At 37.7% G+C, this 20,231-nt stretch overlaps 2 protein-coding genes across 2 annotated transcripts; both read left to right on the top strand.

Annotated features, from left to right (window-relative positions):
* The first annotated feature begins 605 nt into the window (after positions 1-605).
* LOC141812145 (UDP-glycosyltransferase 86A1-like) lies at positions 606-2,038 on the top strand. The gene is given in 2 exon segments (XM_074700181.1): positions 606-902; positions 905-2,038. Coding segments are annotated over 2 exon segments (1,431 nt in total).
* Positions 2,039-10,989: 8,951 nt separating this feature from the next.
* Positions 10,990-17,609, top strand: LOC141812153 (tobamovirus multiplication protein 1-like). Its single transcript, XM_074700188.1, has 11 exons — positions 10,990-11,317; positions 13,146-13,236; positions 13,320-13,372; positions 13,871-13,963; positions 14,043-14,114; positions 14,190-14,262; positions 14,468-14,513; positions 14,648-14,711; positions 16,789-16,842; positions 17,010-17,087; positions 17,160-17,609. Exons 1-11 carry the CDS (start codon positions 11,129-11,131, stop codon positions 17,250-17,252), a joined length of 906 nt encoding a protein of 301 aa, XP_074556289.1. The 5' UTR covers positions 10,990-11,128; the 3' UTR covers positions 17,253-17,609.
* The last annotated feature ends 2,622 nt before the right edge of the window (positions 17,610-20,231 follow it).

The raw sequence follows: 20,231 nt of genomic DNA, 5'->3' as shown, positions 1-20,231 counted from the left end.
CGTCGACAGTGGTCGTGTCGATTCCGACCAAATCGCGATTGAATTCCGACAAAATCGCGATCTGATTTCAGCCAAATCATTGTCGGAATCCGCCCGCGATTTGGTCGGAAACGGTGCTGCCATTGTCAACTCTGTTTCCGACTGAATTCCGTCATATTCCGATCACTATTCGACATCGGACAGAGCACCGACGAGTCGAACGCGCCTAAGGCGGTGGCCGGTAGTGGTCGAATGGTGCGGCGGTAGCCAATAGCATAGTTAAAATTAACAATTATCCTGGACTAATCAATAAAACTAAATTAAAATATTTTAATTTTTTTAAATTATTGGACTGCGCACTTGGCTCAGCCCGGTGCAGTCCAACAATAGTGTTTATTAATTATTCAAATACAGCAACATGCAGCAACACAGTGTAATCCGTCGTCCAGCAGTCACATAACACAGTGTAATTCAGGAAGTTGCAGTTGCAGTACATTCAAGAAGTTGCAGTCCAACTCAATTATGTCCGAGGACGAATACAGCAACACATCACAGTCTTTTATTTGAGACTTACTAGCTGGTCATCCTCGTAAGCTAACATTATATTCTCTGTAGAAGCAACAAGCATGACGAAGCCCCACGCCCTCTTCGCCACCCTCTCCTTGCCCGGCCACTTCTTTCCCGCCGTCAACCTCTCCGTCAAACTGGCCGGCAAGGGATTCGTCGTCACCGTTGCCACCCTAGACGTTGGCTCCTCCTCCTCCTCCTCCTCCCTCGATCTCTTCGCCGCCGCCGCCGCCTGCTGCCAGGGCCTCGACATCCGCTTCCAAGTCTTGAAAGATGCCATGTATCTAAGAGCGCGCGCGGTACAGTCGGGCTCGCACAACGACGACATCTTCTACGCCCTGCTCCACCATGCCCTAAGCTCGCTCCCATGGAAGAGCTACTGCAGAAGCTCTTGAAACAAGAGCCGCCCGTCACCGTCCTTATCGCAGACACCTTCAACACTTGGCCATCCGCCATGGCCAAGAAGTACGACTTGCTTCATGTCTCTTTCTGGACTCAGACGGCGCTAGTCCTAGCGCTCCACTACCACAAGGACCTCCTCATCTCAAATGGCCACTTTGCTACCCTTGATCAGAATCGGAAAGATACGACCATCAGATACATACCAGGCATTCCAGAAATCGAGCCGCATGAACTCCTCCCTATCTATCAAAGCAAGGATGCGTCTTCCTTACTCCATCAATTCATGTTCAAGTGCTTCGACGAGCTAAGAGGAGCCGACTTCGTACTCGCCAACACAGTGGAAGAGCTCGAAGCAGAGCCGATCTCTGCTCTCCGGCGGGAGATGCCTTTCTACGCCATCGGCCCCATCTTTCCCGATGGATTCGCCGGCGGCATTGCCAGCAGCATCTCTACCGTGCAGGACTGCACGCATTGGCTGGACACGATGCCGGCGGCCTCGGTGCTGTACGTGTCATTCGGAACTCTGGTACATGTGAGCGAGAGGGACTTAAGGGAGATAGCGCATGGTGTTTTGAACAGTAAGGTCAACTTCCTGTGGGTTCGCCGGCCGGGCACCGCGCCCCTCCCTGATGGCTTTGTGGCGGCGAGCGAGGGGAGGGGGATGGTGGTGCCGTGGTGCCACCAGAAGGATGTCCTCCTCCACCCCTCCGTCGGCGGATTCTTGACGCACTGCGGGTGGAATTCGACTTTGGAGAGCGTTTGGTGCGGCGTGCCGATGCTGTGCTTCCCGCTAGCGTTCGATCAGCTGCCGAACTGTAAGTTGGTGAGCAAGGATCTAAAGATAGGGGTTCGTCTCGGAGGCTCCGAGGAGGTGAACAGGGACGAGGTGTGCGACAAAATTGAAAAGTTGATGGGCGGCGAAGTCGGAGCGGAGGTGAGGATGGAGATGGACAAGGTACAGAAGGCGGCAAGGGCAGGTGTGGCCTCGAATGGATCATCGTCCAGGAACATGGATAAGTTCATCGACGATCTCCTCAAGCATCTTTCTGAAAAGGATATCCGCATTAGCAGCAATAACAGCGTGATTTAGTATTGAGAGACTATATATAGTCTATTGCTAATAAGAATTGAAAGCTCTTAACTTTTATGCTGAAGAGAGGTTCCTAATTACTCTTTTGCTCACCTATGAGCCATAATTTGTCTTAGCTTTTCATTAATTATTTTAATTCCTTTTTAGAATCTTATCATTATAGACATATTTACATATAGAGAACTGTATCCTGACCGACGGATTTGTGCGCGTCGGTGAGTGACACCGCAGACCCACCGCTACTGCTACCGTCCTCGCCGCATCGTCCAGCTACCGCCAACCGCTGGCTCGGGCGCAATCGACGCGCCGCTCGCCGATACTTCGTCCGGCATCAAATTCCGACCGGATATAGTGATCGGAATCCAGTGTAATTTAGCTGGAAACAACCAAATCACCCACCGCGCCACTGTCGAGCTCGATCGGGCTAGATTCTGATCGAATTGCGATCGGAATCTGACAGAGGACGGGCCAGCGTCGCATGTCGGTCCTTCCTCGATCAGTCTCCGATCGCGATTCTGTCGAAATCCAGCCCGATCATGCCATTGCCGTGGCGCGGCCACTGCCGAGCTCGATCGGGTCGGATTCCAACCGAATCACGGCCGGAGACCCGCCGAGGAAAGACCGACGTCGCACGTCGGTCCTTCCTCGGCCAGTCTCCGACCACGATTCGATTGAAATCCGGCCCGATCAAGCTCGACAGTGGTCACGCCACGACCGGCCGCGTGATTTGGCTGTTTCCGACCAAATTATGTCAGATTCCAACCACTATCCGGTCGGAATCTGACGCCGGACGAAATGTCGGCGAGCGGTGGGTTGATCACGCCAAGCCAGCGGCCGGCGGTAGCTGGACGGCGTGGCGAGGGCGGCGGCAGTGGCGGTGTCGCTCACGGGCATGCACGAATCCGTCGCTCAAGATATCATTTTCGTTTACATATATTACTTAACATTTATTATACACCGTTAGATTAAATTGATCTTACTGTCTATTTGGAAGGACCATGTCTATAATTATTTTAATTTTTTTTCCGTTTGTAATCATCCTAAAAAATAGAAAGCCTTCTTTACTACTTACTAATCTCTCATCTCTTAAGTTTTTTTTCTTATTTGGGTTTATAGTTAGTTAGGCCTTGGGAAAACAATCTCGTGCGCTAGAAATCTCCAACGTGCAATCCACAATGAAGAATATTATTATTGATAGGTTGGAAGAAGAAATCTAGCTCCATAGTGAAGTCGATTATTAGGGATCTCATTAACTATCTATATGGTATAGAGATAAAATGCGGTGCCCTTAGGGCGTAGTTGAGTTGGTACCTAGGTGGTAGACTTGCATCAAAGGGCAAGGGTTTGAGTCACGACCGTCATGATTAAAAAGTCCTCCTGGCCCACCTAGAGGGTCGCTCAGTATCTGATTTACCTCCCTTTATTAAATTGTGCTCGGCCAAGTGCCAAAACACTTAGCAATACTCGATGACAGAATCTAAGTGTGTTAAGTCTTGAGTGCAATCGTAGTTCTCTTCACTAAAACTAATCTAATTAGATTTTTGCCCAGACTCAAATAGGTTTTCTTAAAGCCTAAGTTCTATTAGGGTCCAACGACGATAATAGATTGCAACATAGATGTGATTTGGCCTGATTAGAACTAATCTAGGATTTTTTAAAGCCTAATTCAACGATAAACATAATGCAATCTCGCCAGGCGATCACTAACACAACATCTCGCCCGACGACGGCAGAACGCGATCTCGTCCGACGGCGGCAGAACACGATGGTTCAAAAACATGTATAGTGGATCATTGATGTGGGTATATTATTCACAGATCACATGATTTCTAAAACTCATGCATTCAACATGCTTTGATACCACTGTTGTATCGAATGCACACAGGATTTTCTTCCAACGGTTGAATGACTTTTCCCCTCCCAGCTTTAATCAGAGCGTAGTTGAGGAGTGGCTTCGGCAATATGCTTCAAGAAGGTAGCCCCCGAGGCATAACTGAGTTGGTTATGACGCAGTAGAGTTGCAGAAGAGGGCAAGGGTTCGAATCCTAGCGAAATCAGGCAATACTCTCCTGCATCGTGATCAACTGCAGTTTGGTCCAGCCCGGACCCGGCCCGGGTTAGCCGGGGTCAGTCGGTCCGGTTCAAGGGGGTGGGAACCGACGGCCCGTCGGTTAACTGGCGGGTTGAAAAATCAGTAGATTGATCAGAAAATTCAGTCGACTGGATTTTGAATTCTGACAAAAATCATGTGTGATTTCAGCAATTCAGTAGCCGTTTTCTTGGTTTGACTAAATCAGTCGATTAGGATGGTAAATTCTCCGAAGTGCACTTTTTTAAATAAATTTTAAATTTTAAATTTTAAATTTTTTAATATAATAATCTCGAACCGTCGCGAACTGTGAACCGAACCGTGAACCGGCGGTTCCAAACCATGAACCGTAACCGTCTTGGACGGTTAAGGTTAAGGGTCGACCTACCATGAACCGTCGAACAGACGGTTTCGAACCGTCGAACAGGCAGTTCCGAACTGTCGGTTCTGAACCGTGGTCGGGTCTAATTTACCTCCTCACAAATGGTCGTGGAGCCGATCGTGTGGGGCCGCTAAGGTAACGGATTTCACCTTTTTGCAAAAGAAGGTAGATGAGGAACCCCTTTCTCTTACCGAGTATGATATGGTCCAGATGAGTCAGCTTCATTTTTTTCCGAGTACTCTAAGCCTCCTTCATATTGATATAATTTTTGGCTCTTCCGGGAGGTCCTTGAAATTAATTAGAAGTTTCTTTATTAGAGTACGAAGAAATCTACCTTCAACAATCCCTAAAAGTAGACACTAGTGAGTATTTTCAGAGGTGGTAGAGGGCACGTTCATAGCCACCCAATTGAAGCTGTGAATGTTTCCCGCAAGGTGTCCCTATTCTGTTGCTTCAACGCGAAAAGACTATGTGAAGTCTTATGATATTGTTTGCTGCTAGGAAAATGGTGCAAGAATATGGTGATAAACTCCTCGAAGGATCGGATAGAGTCTAGCTTTAGTCAGTTAAACCATCTTTACTCTAGTCCTGCCAAAGTTGTTAGAAAAACTCTACACTTTACCTCATCCATGTATTGATGCAGGACGGAGATTCTCGAACCGATACAAGTGATCCTTCGGATCAAAGGATCACGTATACTCTCAAATTTGTAATGGCCAGAAAACTCGACAATTCTTCATCCAAGATTTCCTATGAAATGGAGTATCTTGCCAAGTCGGCACCTCCCTCTTCTCATTGATCGAAGCGACTCTTCCTCTTTTGGAGTTTCTTTGGGGTGGTTCTTGAGCAGTTGATTCCCGAGACTATTCTTCTTGTGAAATTGATACTCTCTTGGGTATCGACTTCTTAGTACATCTCCCATCTCCATGTCTCCGCTAGAATTTTTTCGTAGTTGGCGTTAATTTAATCTGATCTGAGATCAAGGGACAGGTTGACTAGGTCAAGTTATCTTATGCTGAGTTAGCTTCTGTTGGATCAACTTTTGGAGGGTCAGTTTCCGACGGATCAACTTTTGGTGGTCGGCTTTTAGCGGTTTGGCTTCTAGTGGGTTGACTTAATTCTATCAGGTCAACTTCTATAACCCATGCCCCCTCGGATTTATAACTGTCCTGTTCTGCCTATACTCGACTTTATCGGACTAACTTGGGAGATGATTCAGAAGGACTTGTTAGGGACTTGGCCACCTGCTAGGCTGAACTCGGAGGAACCAACTTGACCTATTCTGAGTTGAGTGAGAACTAGACCGACTCATATTAAACTTCACCGCATGACAACCTTGGTAGAACAGGTCTGACTTGATTCAGGCTCGCCATGAGTTAAGTCGACCTAACTTGATTTCCATCTCGACTCGGGTAGATCGAGGTCTATGTTGACCAAGTCTTGATCATGCCATGTGGCGCCCCTAGTCTCCTCCACATCATTGACTATCTTTGTATTATATAATAATCTAAAGAATATTTTTCTAAAAAATAGTTCCAATAAAACAAACAAATGCTTAGCCTCAACTGCCCTACTGGTCCATCCTCATGAGGAGACGAATAAAAGAGAGGTGGATAATCCCAAAAAAAAAACACAATCCACCGTGAAAAAGAAAGGAAAGGAAAAGAGATGAGAACTTGAAAAAAAGAAATGAAGGGGATGGATAAGTAAGTTGCTAGCCTGAGTAGTGACAGAGCTAGAAATTATAATTTATCAGGACTAAAAAATGTTAAAGAAAAATAAAATAACATATAACAATTAAAATCATAATAAGATACATATTCACTGTTCATTATAATTTCAGAAACCTTCTCATTAACAAGATCTTCAAAATTTTTACTATGGAACTCGTAAGATTTGAAAACTTTGACAATGTAATCTTTTGTATCTCCATCATCCTATAAGAAATTAATGAACTTTAAATAAAATGAATATCACTAATATTAATCATTTGTTGATGATCAAATTAAATATTTCTTAACTAAAAGAGACAAAGATGATATATATATATATATATTAAAGTTGTGATTTACGATTTTTTTGAAGTATAATTATAATGAATTATAGAATTTGAATTAATACTAAAAAAAACTCTCCCTCAATGTAGATAATCATAAAATCTATCAAAAAATCCTCTTTAATTCTATTACGAAGACTATTTTAACATGTTTCATAGTAAAAAATGCACACTTTATAGTTGCCTTGGAAACAAACAAAGTTAAAATTAGACGGATCAACTTATGGATCAAATTATAGTATTGTAAATTTTTTACTTCAAATAACCCTTAGTATAATTCTGAGATAGTGGATATCTTTTTTAAAAATTTTCATGACAAACTACGTTGAGCTCATAATGTTGTAGTTGACACCTCAAATTATGCATTTCTTGTTCAATGAAACTCTAAGAATAATACTTGTTAGCGAGAGTACAAATCTTATCAATGTCAAACCATTTAAAATTATCTTTTGAATCTAAAGCTAAGCAAAAAAAGTTCTATTGCCTCGTCACTGAATCTAAAGTTTAACTCTTCTAATTGAAAATCTATTGCAGCATTAAATATATCATAATGAAAAAGTGATGCTCAACTATGATGGTGTCCTTTAGCTGGCATAAACGATTAGAATGCTTATAACGAGCACTCATCTCCGATATATCAACATTCAATCTTGTACAAAATGATTTGACACATGAAAAAACAATATCAAAATCATCATTTCTCAAAGGAAGTGCTTTAGTTTTAAAGACTAAATCCATTACATTTATGATATCAAGAGATTTTTATTGCAAGGCATGACAAAGTAAATTTGTGATCCTCATAATTTTATGCATCAAATGCAAAATAAATATGAAATCAAAAGACTTTATCATTATTAAGGAACCACTAACTTCCCTATGCATCAAAGTAGAGGAACCATCAATGATAATACTTTCAAGCACATTAATAGTTGCATCATACATATCCATTAAGTTGCAAATAGAATCAAAATGGGAGCTCCAACGAGTAGTTCTTGCTCGATGCAAAGTATCAATCTAATTAACTCCTCACCCAGTCTCACGCTCACCAACAATAATATAATAGAACGTGCAATTTCATTAACTTGAGCAAATTGTAACTCGGTATTACGTTTGAAAAAGATGTTAAGATTGACAATAGTCATCATATTCAAAAAGAGAAGTCATATAGAGATCTTCTTTTCAACAGCTGCAACTAACACTAGCTAGAATCAATGGGCAAAGCAAAGCACATAATATTCATAGGGGCAATCTTTAAGAAAAAAACTTGCAATCCATTAAAAGCATCACACATATTGTTAGCACCATCATACTCTTAACCTTGCATATTATGAATTTCTATATTTTATCTAGTGAGGACATCACATATTTCTTTCAAGTGTTGCAACTTTGATGTCATGAACATATAGAATTTGGAAAAATAAAATAAAAACCATGAACATTAACAAATCTCAAAACTATAGTCATCTATTCTTTGTTAGATACATAATTCGCTTTATCTACAAAAATACAAAATTTAGAATCTCCAATTTCATCATGAATTTTATTTTTTACTTTGTTACCAATAATATGCAAGATCTCTTTTTGAACATCTGAGGTATATTTTGCATTTCCTAGAGCTTTCTCTAAGATATATAACATCACCAATACTAGCATTCTATTTTTCCAAAAATTTTAGCATCTCAATGAAATTAACATGATTTTTAGAATATGAAGATCTATCATGACCTCTCAATCGACATGCTTACAAATTAAGTCAACTCAATTATTGTTGCAAGCCTTAATTAATTGATTCCTTTGAATCTATTCAACAGATTCTCAATTCATAATTTTATCTATATGTCAAGATACATTTATCAAATCAACAACAGATTCTACAAATTTATTATGCAACGAGTTAGAAATTCCCATGTGAGATAAAAAGGCACACTTAGCTCCATCATTAACACATTTCAATTTCTAAACCCTTCAACTGTAAAGGTAGATTATTGTGTTTTACTTAAGTCAAAAAGATAGCACGAAAAATAAAATATTACATCCATTGAAAGAGAGTACTATAATCATGGAAATTTTTTAAAACATGTATATTAAAATTGACGATGCTACTTGTCTGATTTAGACAATGGGTACTTTGGCAATTTAGGTTGATATGTCTCCATTTCGATATAAGCTCATCTAATTTATAAGGATAATTAATAGGATGTTGTCATATTAAAATATGCAATCCAAGATCTAGTTCAAGAGAAGTTTCATTAAAATCAACTCTTTGAGATTTAGAAGTTCTAACTCCTCATTGGGAATAGGTGTATTAGTCTTGATCCTTTTGGATGACGAAGAATTATCTATTCTTAGTTTAAAGAATGAAAGAATATTATTTCTCTTTTTTCTCTCTTGATATGACATTAAAATAATCTAATACAAATAAATTTTAGCATGATAAGTTGGAATCTCATAAATCTTAAAAGAACGATTTCTAATATAAATCTCACTTTCGGCTACACAGATTCAACAACAATAGTAGTAGTTAAAAATTCAATATTATTTATTGAATTAAAAAAATTAAAAATATTTATAATTATGTTCTTTAATATTTTCAATTAGTAAAATTTTAGAGGAGTAGAAACAATTAAAAATCAGCTAGTTTAAATTCTATATAAGAACAATATTAGCAAAAAACAATTAGAAATATGTTATCCCTTTGTACAAAGCATAACCACATATTAAAAATTAAAATTTCAATAATAATATATTAAAAACTTTGATTAGGCATGTATTTAATCATATAATTAGGCAAACAATATACTAGTTAGGCATCCATTTCAATTAAATGTGATAAAGAAAAGAAAGAATCCAAACCACAACTAATCTTGGGATCAAGGTAAAATTGCATACATTTTAATTGAAAAATTAAAATGGAGATATCAATCAATCACTTACACTTATAGTAGTTGTAGAGCAATAGTAATTGCAGAGTAATCGTGGAAGAGAAAAAGAGGGATTGACGGAACAATCACAGGAGCAATCGCAAAATGGCAGAGCAATCGTAGAAGAAGTTGATTGGAGTGATGATATATTACATGCAACAATCACGAATCAATCAGTTCCAATAGTCGTGAAGTAATTGAGAGAGTAATCATGGAGCAACAGTCGTGGAATAGTCACGGAAAAGAAAAAGAGGGATCAACCATCGACGAAGCAATCGCTGAAGGAGTCAGTGAGCAAGGAGGAAGAAAAAAAAGGAGTCGACGGATGAGGAGGAAGAAGAAATTGGCTGAAGAGAAAAAGACAGGTTAGGGATATTTATGCAATTTTATTTTTTTATGTTTCCTTCCCTCATCTTTCCGTCCGATTTGAAGGGTTATTCCATTTGATTTATAAAAAAAATAGTCAGAATCTCACTGATGGATTTTGAATCATCGTTTTCCTAAGTTTATATGAGTAAATGAAAGAAAATATTTTAATTCTCGTACAATTCATTCCTTCAATGATTTATCCTTCCAAGTAACAAAGTAAAAAATATATATCTCCGAGGCATAGCTGAGTTGGTTACGACGCAGCAGACTTGCAGAAGAGGATAAGGGTTCGAATCCTGACGAAGTTAGGCAATACCTTCCTGCGTCGTGACCAACTGTAGTTTCCACCTCCTCACAGATGATCGTGGGGCCGACCGTGTGGGGCCGCTAAGGTGGCGAATTCCACCTTTTTGTAGAAGAGTAAAAATATATATTTATATAAAATAATAAGCTGTATTTTATTTTCATTTGTGGATCAAGATTCGATTTCTATTATATGGGTCGGGTCGAACAATCCGACCCGTCGATGCCTCTTGAACTAGGGGTGTAATTGAATTGAGCCGAGTCGAACAGTAAGAGGCTCGAGCTCGGTTCGTTTTCCCTAAGCTCGATTTCGGCTCGAGCTCGATTCGAAAATGGCTCGTTTTAAAATTAAACGAGTTTAGTTCGAGCTCGATTCGAAAATAGCTTGTTTAAAAGTTAAACGAGCTTAATTCGAACTTGACTCGTTAATATATAATATTTGTAATTCATGTAATATATATACATATACACTCACGTTCGTGAGTCTCTTAATAAACACATTTGTGAGTCTTTAAATGAATATGTTCGCGAATTCATGAATCAAATACTGTTAAGTTCGAGCTCGACTCGATAATATTTTCGAGCTCGAACTCATTAACTTAATCGAATGAATTCAAATAAATTTTTTTTTGAATTGAGACTCGAATTGTTCGTGAGCAATTTGATTCGTTTACGCCTCTATCTTGAACCGGAGACAGGACCCCACCAGAAAGAGGCCAGGCATCGGTCTGTCAGACGCGCGTCAGCGAAAAACACTCCGCCAACGCGACGGTGAAAGCGTCAAAATGCCGACCGTGTCGGGCGGCGGAGCCACCAACGGTGGCCATCTGGATCGCCTCGGTCGCTCCGCTGACCGGCCTTCTTCCCATCGTCCGATCTGCTTTCATGGATCTAGAGATGGACTCGTGATGCGAGCACGCGACAGAGAACGGACGCGAAGCGAAGGCAGGAGTCGAGGGCCGCGATCACGATGAGGATAAGCCGAGCCTCTGTTCCGCCGGCTACGGGAATCGGAGAGGCGATCCGGTTCTTCGCCGGCGAAGGCTCGGTGGGGAATGCCATGACATGGTGGGAAGATGTCGACGGCTCGGAGAAGGCGCAGCGGGATGTCTTCTACGCGCTTTGCGCTTCCTATGCCCTTGTTAGCCTCGTCGCTCTGGTATGTATTCCTCCTCCCTTCCTAGAATTTTGGACCCTAAAAATTCACGAGTTGCCAAACGAATTGGTTTAGTTTTTTCATAGTAAAATTGCATAGGTGCTCCATAATTTGTCTTCAATTATGCTTTTTTTTTTGCCACCCCAAAATAGAATGTTTCGCGGTCGGATTTTGCTAAAATCTCGAAGAGGGCGAACATTTCTTGTCTGAACAAGGTAGTAGTCCATTGTGACATGTCAATGTCATCATGAAGAGTGAAATCTAAGGATCGTTCACAAGCTTTGAATTTGGATTATGATGTTTGCTATATGTTTGTGTAAATGCGCATTCAGTAGTAACGTTATTACACAATCACTAGTAATGTTAGAATGAATTTTATATATTTGTGTTGCTTAATGTTGAAATGCCCCTAGAATCTTCTTCATAAAATTTATGGTGCTCATTCCTTGGTGTATAAAATGAAAAAGCTTGTCAACTCTTAGGTACTGTGTGGACCTGACCATGGTTCGGAATTAACACATTACAACAACAATGTTACTTGAGGTAGAAAAAAAATATCTTACTTTATTAAAAAATGAGGTATATTTATATACAAGATTAGAAACCCATCTTAGGAAACTAAAATCATCTTAAGAAACTATCTACAATTAGGAAGTTAATAAAACTAATCAATAGCTAACATAATTAACAAATATATACTGCTATATATATATATTATATATAGCTAATATGGTATCATATGTACAGCTAATACTCCCCTCAAGTTGGAGCATAGATATTAATCATGCTCAACTTGTTACAAAAATAATAATCTAAATCTCATTTAAAGCTTTTGTGAATATGTCCACTAGTTATTCACCAATCTTCACATATCTTATAGAAATCAAATTTTGTTGAATCTACTCACGAACAAAATGACAATCAATTTCAATATGCTTAGTTCTCTCATTAAATACAGGATTCGATGCAATATCAAGAACAACTTGATTATCACACCATAATTTTGCGGATATTGAAGTCTTAAGTCCTACTTCAGTAAAGAGTTGATATTTTCACATTATCTTACATAGATTTTGATTACTTATCTTGCATAGTGTGCCATCGGAAAACTATATTCATTATAGTAGATTTTGATTATACTTATCTTGCATAGTGTGCCATCGGATTATCATGACCAATGGCGACACTAGAAATATGGCTCTTTGGCCAAGTCCATATAACGTACACTCAACCAATTTAAAATCTATAAATTTTCTCTTTTCCAAGTGCCCCCTGGTTTGTGCGGGTGGAAGCAGCCAAACAGAATGAGCGAAATGGAACTTACAGTAAATCGTGATCGCTCTGTGGGAATTGCTGACCATGCAGTCCTTGTGGGAGATTATGACTATCTTAAATAAACTGAATTTGTTCAGCAAGATTATCCAATTCAGAATCCTGTGTTTGAGTGGGATGGCCACTTAGCATAGCCATCAACATTGCCTGAAACTAGTATCTACCATAAAATAACTGATAGCAGCATGTCACTGTGGATTTTGACTCAGATTCAACTCACACCAACAAAGGTTATGATTCTGATTGTTTACTGCGAGAATTACTCAAATTTCCACTACCCCTTAGTACTATTTCTCTTGTTTCATTCTTTACCTTCTGCCTCTTCATTCTTTGGTTGATAATTGGATCCACAAGTCAGGCTGTCAGATACATCCAACGATTGTGGTACTTGCCAGACTACAACTCATTTTTCCTTGCTTGGTTTTGTTTGCCTTTCTTGAAGTGTCTTTAACCTCATTTTTTCTCAGATATTTCATGCTATGAGTTTGTGTCCCCACAGATACAGCTAATAAGGATTCAGTTGAGAGTACCAGGGACTGGATGGACAACTCAAAAAGTCTTCCACCTTATGAATTTTGTTGTGAGTGGATGTATGTCTACTTTTCAACTGTCCGAGTGTTCACCTCCCCCTTAATTGTTATTTCATGCATTAACTATACTCATAATTTTGCAGTGCGTGCAGTTCTGTTTGGTCTCTACCAAGATGTGTTTCTTATCAAATCAAAGGTAAGTTGTTTCTTCTGGAATATAGGGCTTCTAACCCTATGATACAGAAGTGAGAAGATTATATTTCTCACAGATGATGCATTTGTGTTTAGTTTGACTAAAGAAATTTTTATTTGGTTTGGTTAAAGCAATTTTGAATCAGCTTTTGTTATTGTGTGTGGTGGTGCAATAATGTTTGAGAGTGGTTCATATTGGTGATGTGATTATTTTGTATCCCTTTATTGTTATAAATGATAGTCTTGTCTGTTCAGACACTTCATGTTGCAGTAGTTTCTCTATTATTTATAAAGTTGCAGTGGTTAAAGAAATCAAGTTTGTTGATTGTTATGTTATGTGTAATTGTTCTTCACTCAAAGGCCTTGAAACTAGTTCTCCTGGCATTTTCTATTAATAATTTACTTTATTAAAATTTCAAGCACTTTTATTTTAGTTGAGTTTCAACATAGTTAGACTTACTGTTCTATATACTTTACTTTTTGTGGTACAATTGAAGCTCAGGCTCTTGAAATGGCACTTCTAGACCTTCCCAGCCTGTTGTTTTTTTCAACTTACACCTTACTTGTGCTGTTTTGGGCAGAGATATACTATCAGGTAGTTTTATCATACACTAGAATCTTCATCCTTCTTTTGATTACCATTGGAACTTACAGCTTCTCTCTCTGTGTTTCAGGCTCGAAACCTTCCAATTAATAGCCTTAGACCATCATATCTGATAATAAATGGTGCTGTGTACATAATACAGGTGAACTAACATAGCCATGATCAACACGTGCTTAAAATTAAAGAGTCAAGTTTTTTTCAATCTATTTTATTACAGATCTGCATTTGGGCATATGTACAAATAAGTCGCAAGCCAGTGTTGATGGAAGTTGCTAAACTCTTCTTATCAGGTTTTCAAATGAAATTAATTTATATGTATAATTTTGTTTGCTATTAAATCTTGATTACTAAATATATTTATGCTTTTGATCTGCATATTTGCTTGCTTTCTCTGGTTTAAAATGGGAAAAATCAAACTGGAATTTATCTTTGTAGCTTTTCGGTGCTCTTGTTTTGAAATGATTGAATTTGTTTGGGTTTCCTTATCTTTTGCAGTTGTTTCTTTCCTTGCTGCTCTCGCATTTCTGGTTTATGGCGGAAGGTACTGATTCTTGTAAACATATTTCTAGTTAAATAATAGAAAATTAATACACCAAATTCTACACTTAGTTTTATTGGATTTATTATTAAAGTTTGGGTGCTAAACTTGAAATTATCTTTCTTGCTTTTTGTAAGGTTATTCATTATGCTGAGACGCTTCCCAATTGAATCCAAGGGTCGTCAAAAGAAGTTGAATGAGGTATCTTGAGAACACAATCTTTCGAAAAATCTCTTTTATTCTAACATATTTGGGCATCCTACAAGAATTTTGCAATCTCTTCTGCCCTTTTTAGTAGTGGGCCTAAGTTGTACTAAATAAATGATTTTAATTTTTAACATTATAACTTCTATCTGATTTGTTCCCTATTTTTTAAAAAATCAAGTCTTAACTTCCAATAGCAATTACATTGTTCTATGCTATTTGTTCCTTTTTTCACTGAGATTAGTAGTGCATAATGGCATTATTATACAGACAACATTCTGATGTAATATAAATTTGCAATGATCTGAAGCTAGGGAAATAGATAAAAAAGGAGAAAAAGAATGCATTATTAATTGATAAAGAATTTGCTTCTTGCCAGGATTTGAAAATTTACCAATTGTGATACCCAAAGAAAATGCAATTTATGTGGAAGCATTAAATAGACAAATCATATTAACACAATAACAAATATTATGGTTAGAAGACCCCATTCCTAAGATGCATCTGAACCGTCACTCTTCAATCAAATCCACTTAAGGCAATAGGATAAGCCTCTACAATTCGAGAATAACATGTCACAAGGATAAAATCTTTACCAATACCAGGATTTCCACAAGCTCACAAGTATGACCCAAACAAAAGATTTAATTGGAACTCGCAATTTTGCCTAAGAGATTAACTAAAGAGAGAAAAGATTACCAAAGAGTTGATGGAGTTGGAAGTCCTGAAATTCTTGTCCAAGATCTTGGATATGCTTTGGGTACTTCTGCAAAGAAGCACAACAACTAGCTTAAGTATGTAGAATGTTAAGTCTTGGTACCTGAAACATTTCTAAAGGGTTGTATAAGTAATGGCTCAACACTCACACTTAAAAGCTGAAAGAGACAGGTACAACCAACTGCCTACGTAATTTAGTTGACTGGATTCCCAAAATATGGAAGTTAGAGTCAACGATCACAGCTTCAATTTCTTCTAGTTGACTGCTTATCATTCCAATTAACTAGAAATCCTTACCAAATGGACTCTTGCTCAAATATAAACATTCTATTTCATAAGCTCACCTAAGGTCTAGGAATTGAGTCAATCAACATGCATAATTTGAGAGCACTTAACATCGCAGGGTATCAAGCAAAACCAAGTTCTAGATAGTCTAACTTTTACCTAGGTAATGACAACATCAATACATTCTAACCTGAAAACCCCCAAGATTACAACATATCAATCCAATACAAGGGTCCATATGTCTTCGATTCTTTCTCCAAGTTTGATGACCGTCCACGATGAGTTCAAAGATACAGTTCCTCACTCAATCCATGATGCCCATTATCTAAGTTCATTGTCTAAGCTTGATCTCCAATCTCCAACCCGCATGATACCTTGTACACTTGATGTGTATTATCAAATACACAACTTAGTCATATTGGCAAACCATTAAAACACCATGAAAGGACCTGATGACCTGCCTCTTTTATCTTTTGTAGGTTAGGTGATTAACATTCAATACGTTTCTATTTTCTTATCTTTTGTAGGAAAAGACCTGATGACCTGCCTCTTTATGTCAGTGCCCATCTCTCTGATACATTTCATTTCTTATTCAATTGCTGAGCAGTTCCAGGTCACATTTGATTTAAATACAGTCATTATTGACTGCAAAAGTTTCAAGCCGGATCACAAAGTGAGCTTGCCTTCCTATGAACAAGATACTAAGATTGAGGAAAAAGCAGAGGACTCTTTTGATAAATATTAATCAAAAATCACTTTTGTATTGGCCTCACTGGAGAAAAACTTGATATCTTGATAAAATCGTGGTAACAGTGGCACTAAAAATCAGATATAAAATATATTATGAATGCCATAAAGCAGAAATCAAACATTACCAATTGGACAGTTCTTTTTATACTAGATAGCCCTGTTGGGCAGGACTTTTGCTTCAATTTCCTCTTGTGGCATGTAGTTCTTCAAGATAGAGTAATTACCTTAATGATTTGTGATTAAGTTAAATTGTGTGCTACTAATCTTCAATTTGGAGAATGTTGGACTTGAAACTTGTTTTTTTAATAAATGTTATTTGCAGGTTGGGTCCGTTACCGCAATATGTTGCACATGTTTCTTGATACGATGCTTTGTGGTAAAAGATATCCTTCTAACTTTGCCTTATTTTTTATGCAACTTTTCTCACAATTGTCTTACTAAGTCAAGCACAAAATTCTCTCTAAAAATGGATTCATGAATATAGTCAAGTCCAAGAATGTAACCTATCCTAAAATTCTGATATGTCCGTATTGAATTCGCCAGGTCTCTCTTTCTGTGTTTGACCATGATGCTGATCTTGATGTCCTCGATCATCCCGTCTTGAACTTCATCTATTACATGGTAATTCTCGCTTTGCTGCTTGAGTTTTTTTGTGCAAAAAGTGTTTTGATGGTTAGTATTATCATCTTTCAGTTGGTTGAGATTTTCCCATGTGCTCTTGTTCTTTTCATCCTCCGGAAGCTCCCCCCAAAGCGATTTTCTGGTGCTTACAATCCTATAAACTGAAGCTCTCGCAAGATATGTAACGCTTTTGCCAACGACCCTTATTGCCGTCTCGAAATAATTTATTGTAATTTATTTGTTTGGAATTAGTCTGGCATGTTCTTCACCTGTATTACAAAGCCCTGGTACAGTATGTTTGCAAATAATGGAGTTATGTAAGAGTGAAGGTATGAAGGAACCCTCTCTGTGGTGAAACATCAAGAGGATTAGGGTTTTGCTTATCAGCTCAAAGGATTACTCCCTCTTAAACAGTTTACTTATTTGGTGCTGGTTATTTTTGAATTTCTGATTATTTTTGCCCCCAATGAGAGAGGTATTTCTTTTTATTTTGCTCATGTTCTCAAGGTAGATGCAAAACTTGTTTTGGAGTATATTGTTGTATTACAGTTTCTGACTTTCCTTTCTTGCAAAGTTTATCTTTACCCTTGCATTGATGTGTCAACTGCTGATGTTGGATTTTTAGTCTTGTAAATACTTCAATCACACAGTGGATCGGTCCACCTAGCTAAATTAGGTTGACCAATAAACCAGCTTCTTGGCTCAATTGTCCTGTTAAACCTATTTGGGCCACCCAAATTATTTGTTCCATTTATATTTTTTTTATATGACAATTTATATTTATATATATATATATATATATATATATATATATATATATATATATAGTTTGTCTATCCTGAGCACCCGCTTCCTAAGCACCTGTGCGCACCTGCATCTCCACCGTCCATTTCATCGCGCGATGAACCGGAGCCGTTAAAAAATCGCGATTTGCACAGTATTTCTCCTCAGACCTTCGCCGCTTCCCGCCGCCCGTTCATCGTCGTCCGACCACCGATGGCTGCCGGACCGGACCCGTTGGAACCGCAACTCGCCGGCGGTCCGGCGGGTGCCGGATTCCGGCCTCGATTTGGTCGGAATCCGGTCGGATTCCGGCAGAAATCGCCCGCCAGTGTCTGGCGGTGATTTCGGCCGGAATCCGGCCGGATTCCGGCCGAATCGGGGCCGGACTCCGGCCCCGGTCGATGCGCCGGCGCCGGGCGCGTCGACCGCGGCCGGTCTCCGGCCCTGATTCGGCCGGAATCCGGTCGGATTCCGGCCGACAGTGGTGCCGGGCACTGTTGCCCTGGTTTCGGCCGGAATTTCGGCCGGATTCCGGCCCAATCCGGCCGGAATCTGATGCCGGAATGTGCGCCGGCGAGTCGCGATTCCAACGGATCCGGTCCGGCGGTCGTCGGTGGTCGGACGGCGATGAATGGCCGGCGGAAGCGCGTGGAGGTCGGCGGTCGGTGCGCACGGTGCGTAGGAATCGGGTGCTCAGGATAGCCGTTCTCTATATATATATATATATTCTTGTACAAAGTTAGGAGGGTAAACAAATTAAATATTCATGAATAAATTTGGTGTTTAATTTAGTAAGAATTTATTTAAATGTGTTCGATAGGTATAAAATTAATTAAATAAATAATTTTGAATAATTTATTAAATTAAATAAATAAATTTAAATATATATATATTCAATTCATTAATTTTTTTGAATAATATTTATTAATAAATTTTTTAATAAATATAGTAATATTTAAAATAAATAAATAAATTTAAATTATCAAATTCAATAATTAATCAAATAAATAAAAATTTTAAATAATCAAACAATGAGAGCTTATAATATTTAAATAAATTAAGTTTAAGTCAAATTTAAACTCATAAAAAAAATCAAAACAAGTTTGAATAATAATTTTCATTTTAGATTCATAATTGATGATACTTTAAAAGAAATTTATTTAAATTTTGAAAACTATTTTAAACTTTTTGATATTGATGGTTTAAAATTTTGAATAGAAATAATGAATCAGAAATCAAAATTTAACTTTATTAAAAACATAACTTTTTTTCAACATGCATGAATATTTTATTGAATACTTAATTAAATTAATTTTTTAAAATTTTATTTTCATTCAACTATGCCTAACAAAATAAACTTAGCAATTCTATGAGAAAAAAAATAAATCAATATAAAATTTTAAATTAGTAACTTTGTACCAAAAAAATAAAAAAAAAATTATGTTGTGTTTTTTAATAAAAAATATTTAATTGAGATCCTTAGATTTTTGTGTAGATTAAAATTGATTAAGACAATCATACTTAGCGTGTTTTCAACGAAAACGAAATAGTCAAAAGTTTAAAGAGCACTTTTTATTTCTAAATCATCAAAGAGACATCTCACTTTAATTTTTTTTTATCAAAAGGGTATCTCATTTTACTTTTCATTCATGTATAATTATTCAAATTTCTTTCAATACTTATTTGTACTATTCAATATTGTTATCTCCTGTCTAAACTCAATTATAATTTTTGAACCGGTCAAACGTGTCGTAACAGCTATAAAATCATAATTGCTACACATGTAGTAATTATAATTTCATAGCTGTTACAACATAAATATTAGATGAGCACACATCAAAATATTCACGTTGTAGCAGTTATGATTTCGCAACTGCTATACCGCATATTTAACCTATTCAAAAATATTAATGTTGTAGCAATTTCAATTTCATAATACTACAATATGAATGTTAGGTGTGCAGGTTGAACCCACATTGTAACAGTTTCGATTTCGTAACTACTATAATATGAATGATAGAAGAATATGATTGAATCTACATTGTAACAATTATGAAATCGTAACTGCTACATATGTTTTAACAATTATAATTTAATAACTGTTACAATCTGAATATTAAATGAGCACGTATTAAAATATTTACATTATAGTAATTATGATAGCAACTACAATTTCATAATTGATATAATACGTCCAACTGAGTTAAAAATTAGATGAAAATTTTAAACAAGAAATAATAGTACAGATAAATACTAAAAGATATTTGAATTGATAAAAAAAAATAAAATGGAATATCATGATTTGAAAGGGAAGTTCGTCTGAGATTTTTATCCAAAAGAGATTGAAAAAGAAAAAACCGT

Source organism: Curcuma longa, chromosome 18, assembly GCF_044706935.1.
Source record: "Curcuma longa cultivar G26 ecotype Majalengka, Jawa Barat chromosome 18, ITB_CL_G26_1.1, whole genome shotgun sequence".
In the NCBI taxonomy this organism is placed as follows: Eukaryota; Viridiplantae; Streptophyta; class Magnoliopsida; order Zingiberales; family Zingiberaceae; genus Curcuma; species Curcuma longa.
This window is presented reverse-complemented; position numbering and strand designations above follow the sequence as displayed.

Excerpts from the sequence above, each read along its gene's own strand:
- LOC141812153 (XM_074700188.1), top strand. The coding sequence starts at position 11,129 with ATGAGGATAAGCCGAGCCTCTGTTCCGCCGGCTACGGGAATCGGAGAG. Across the intron at positions 14,514-14,647 it reads TTTCTGGTTTATGGCGGAAG|GTTATTCATTATGCTGAGAC; the intron begins GTACTGATTCTT and ends GCTTTTTGTAAG. Across the intron at positions 14,712-16,788 it reads GTCAAAAGAAGTTGAATGAG|GTTGGGTCCGTTACCGCAAT; the intron begins GTATCTTGAGAA and ends TGTTATTTGCAG.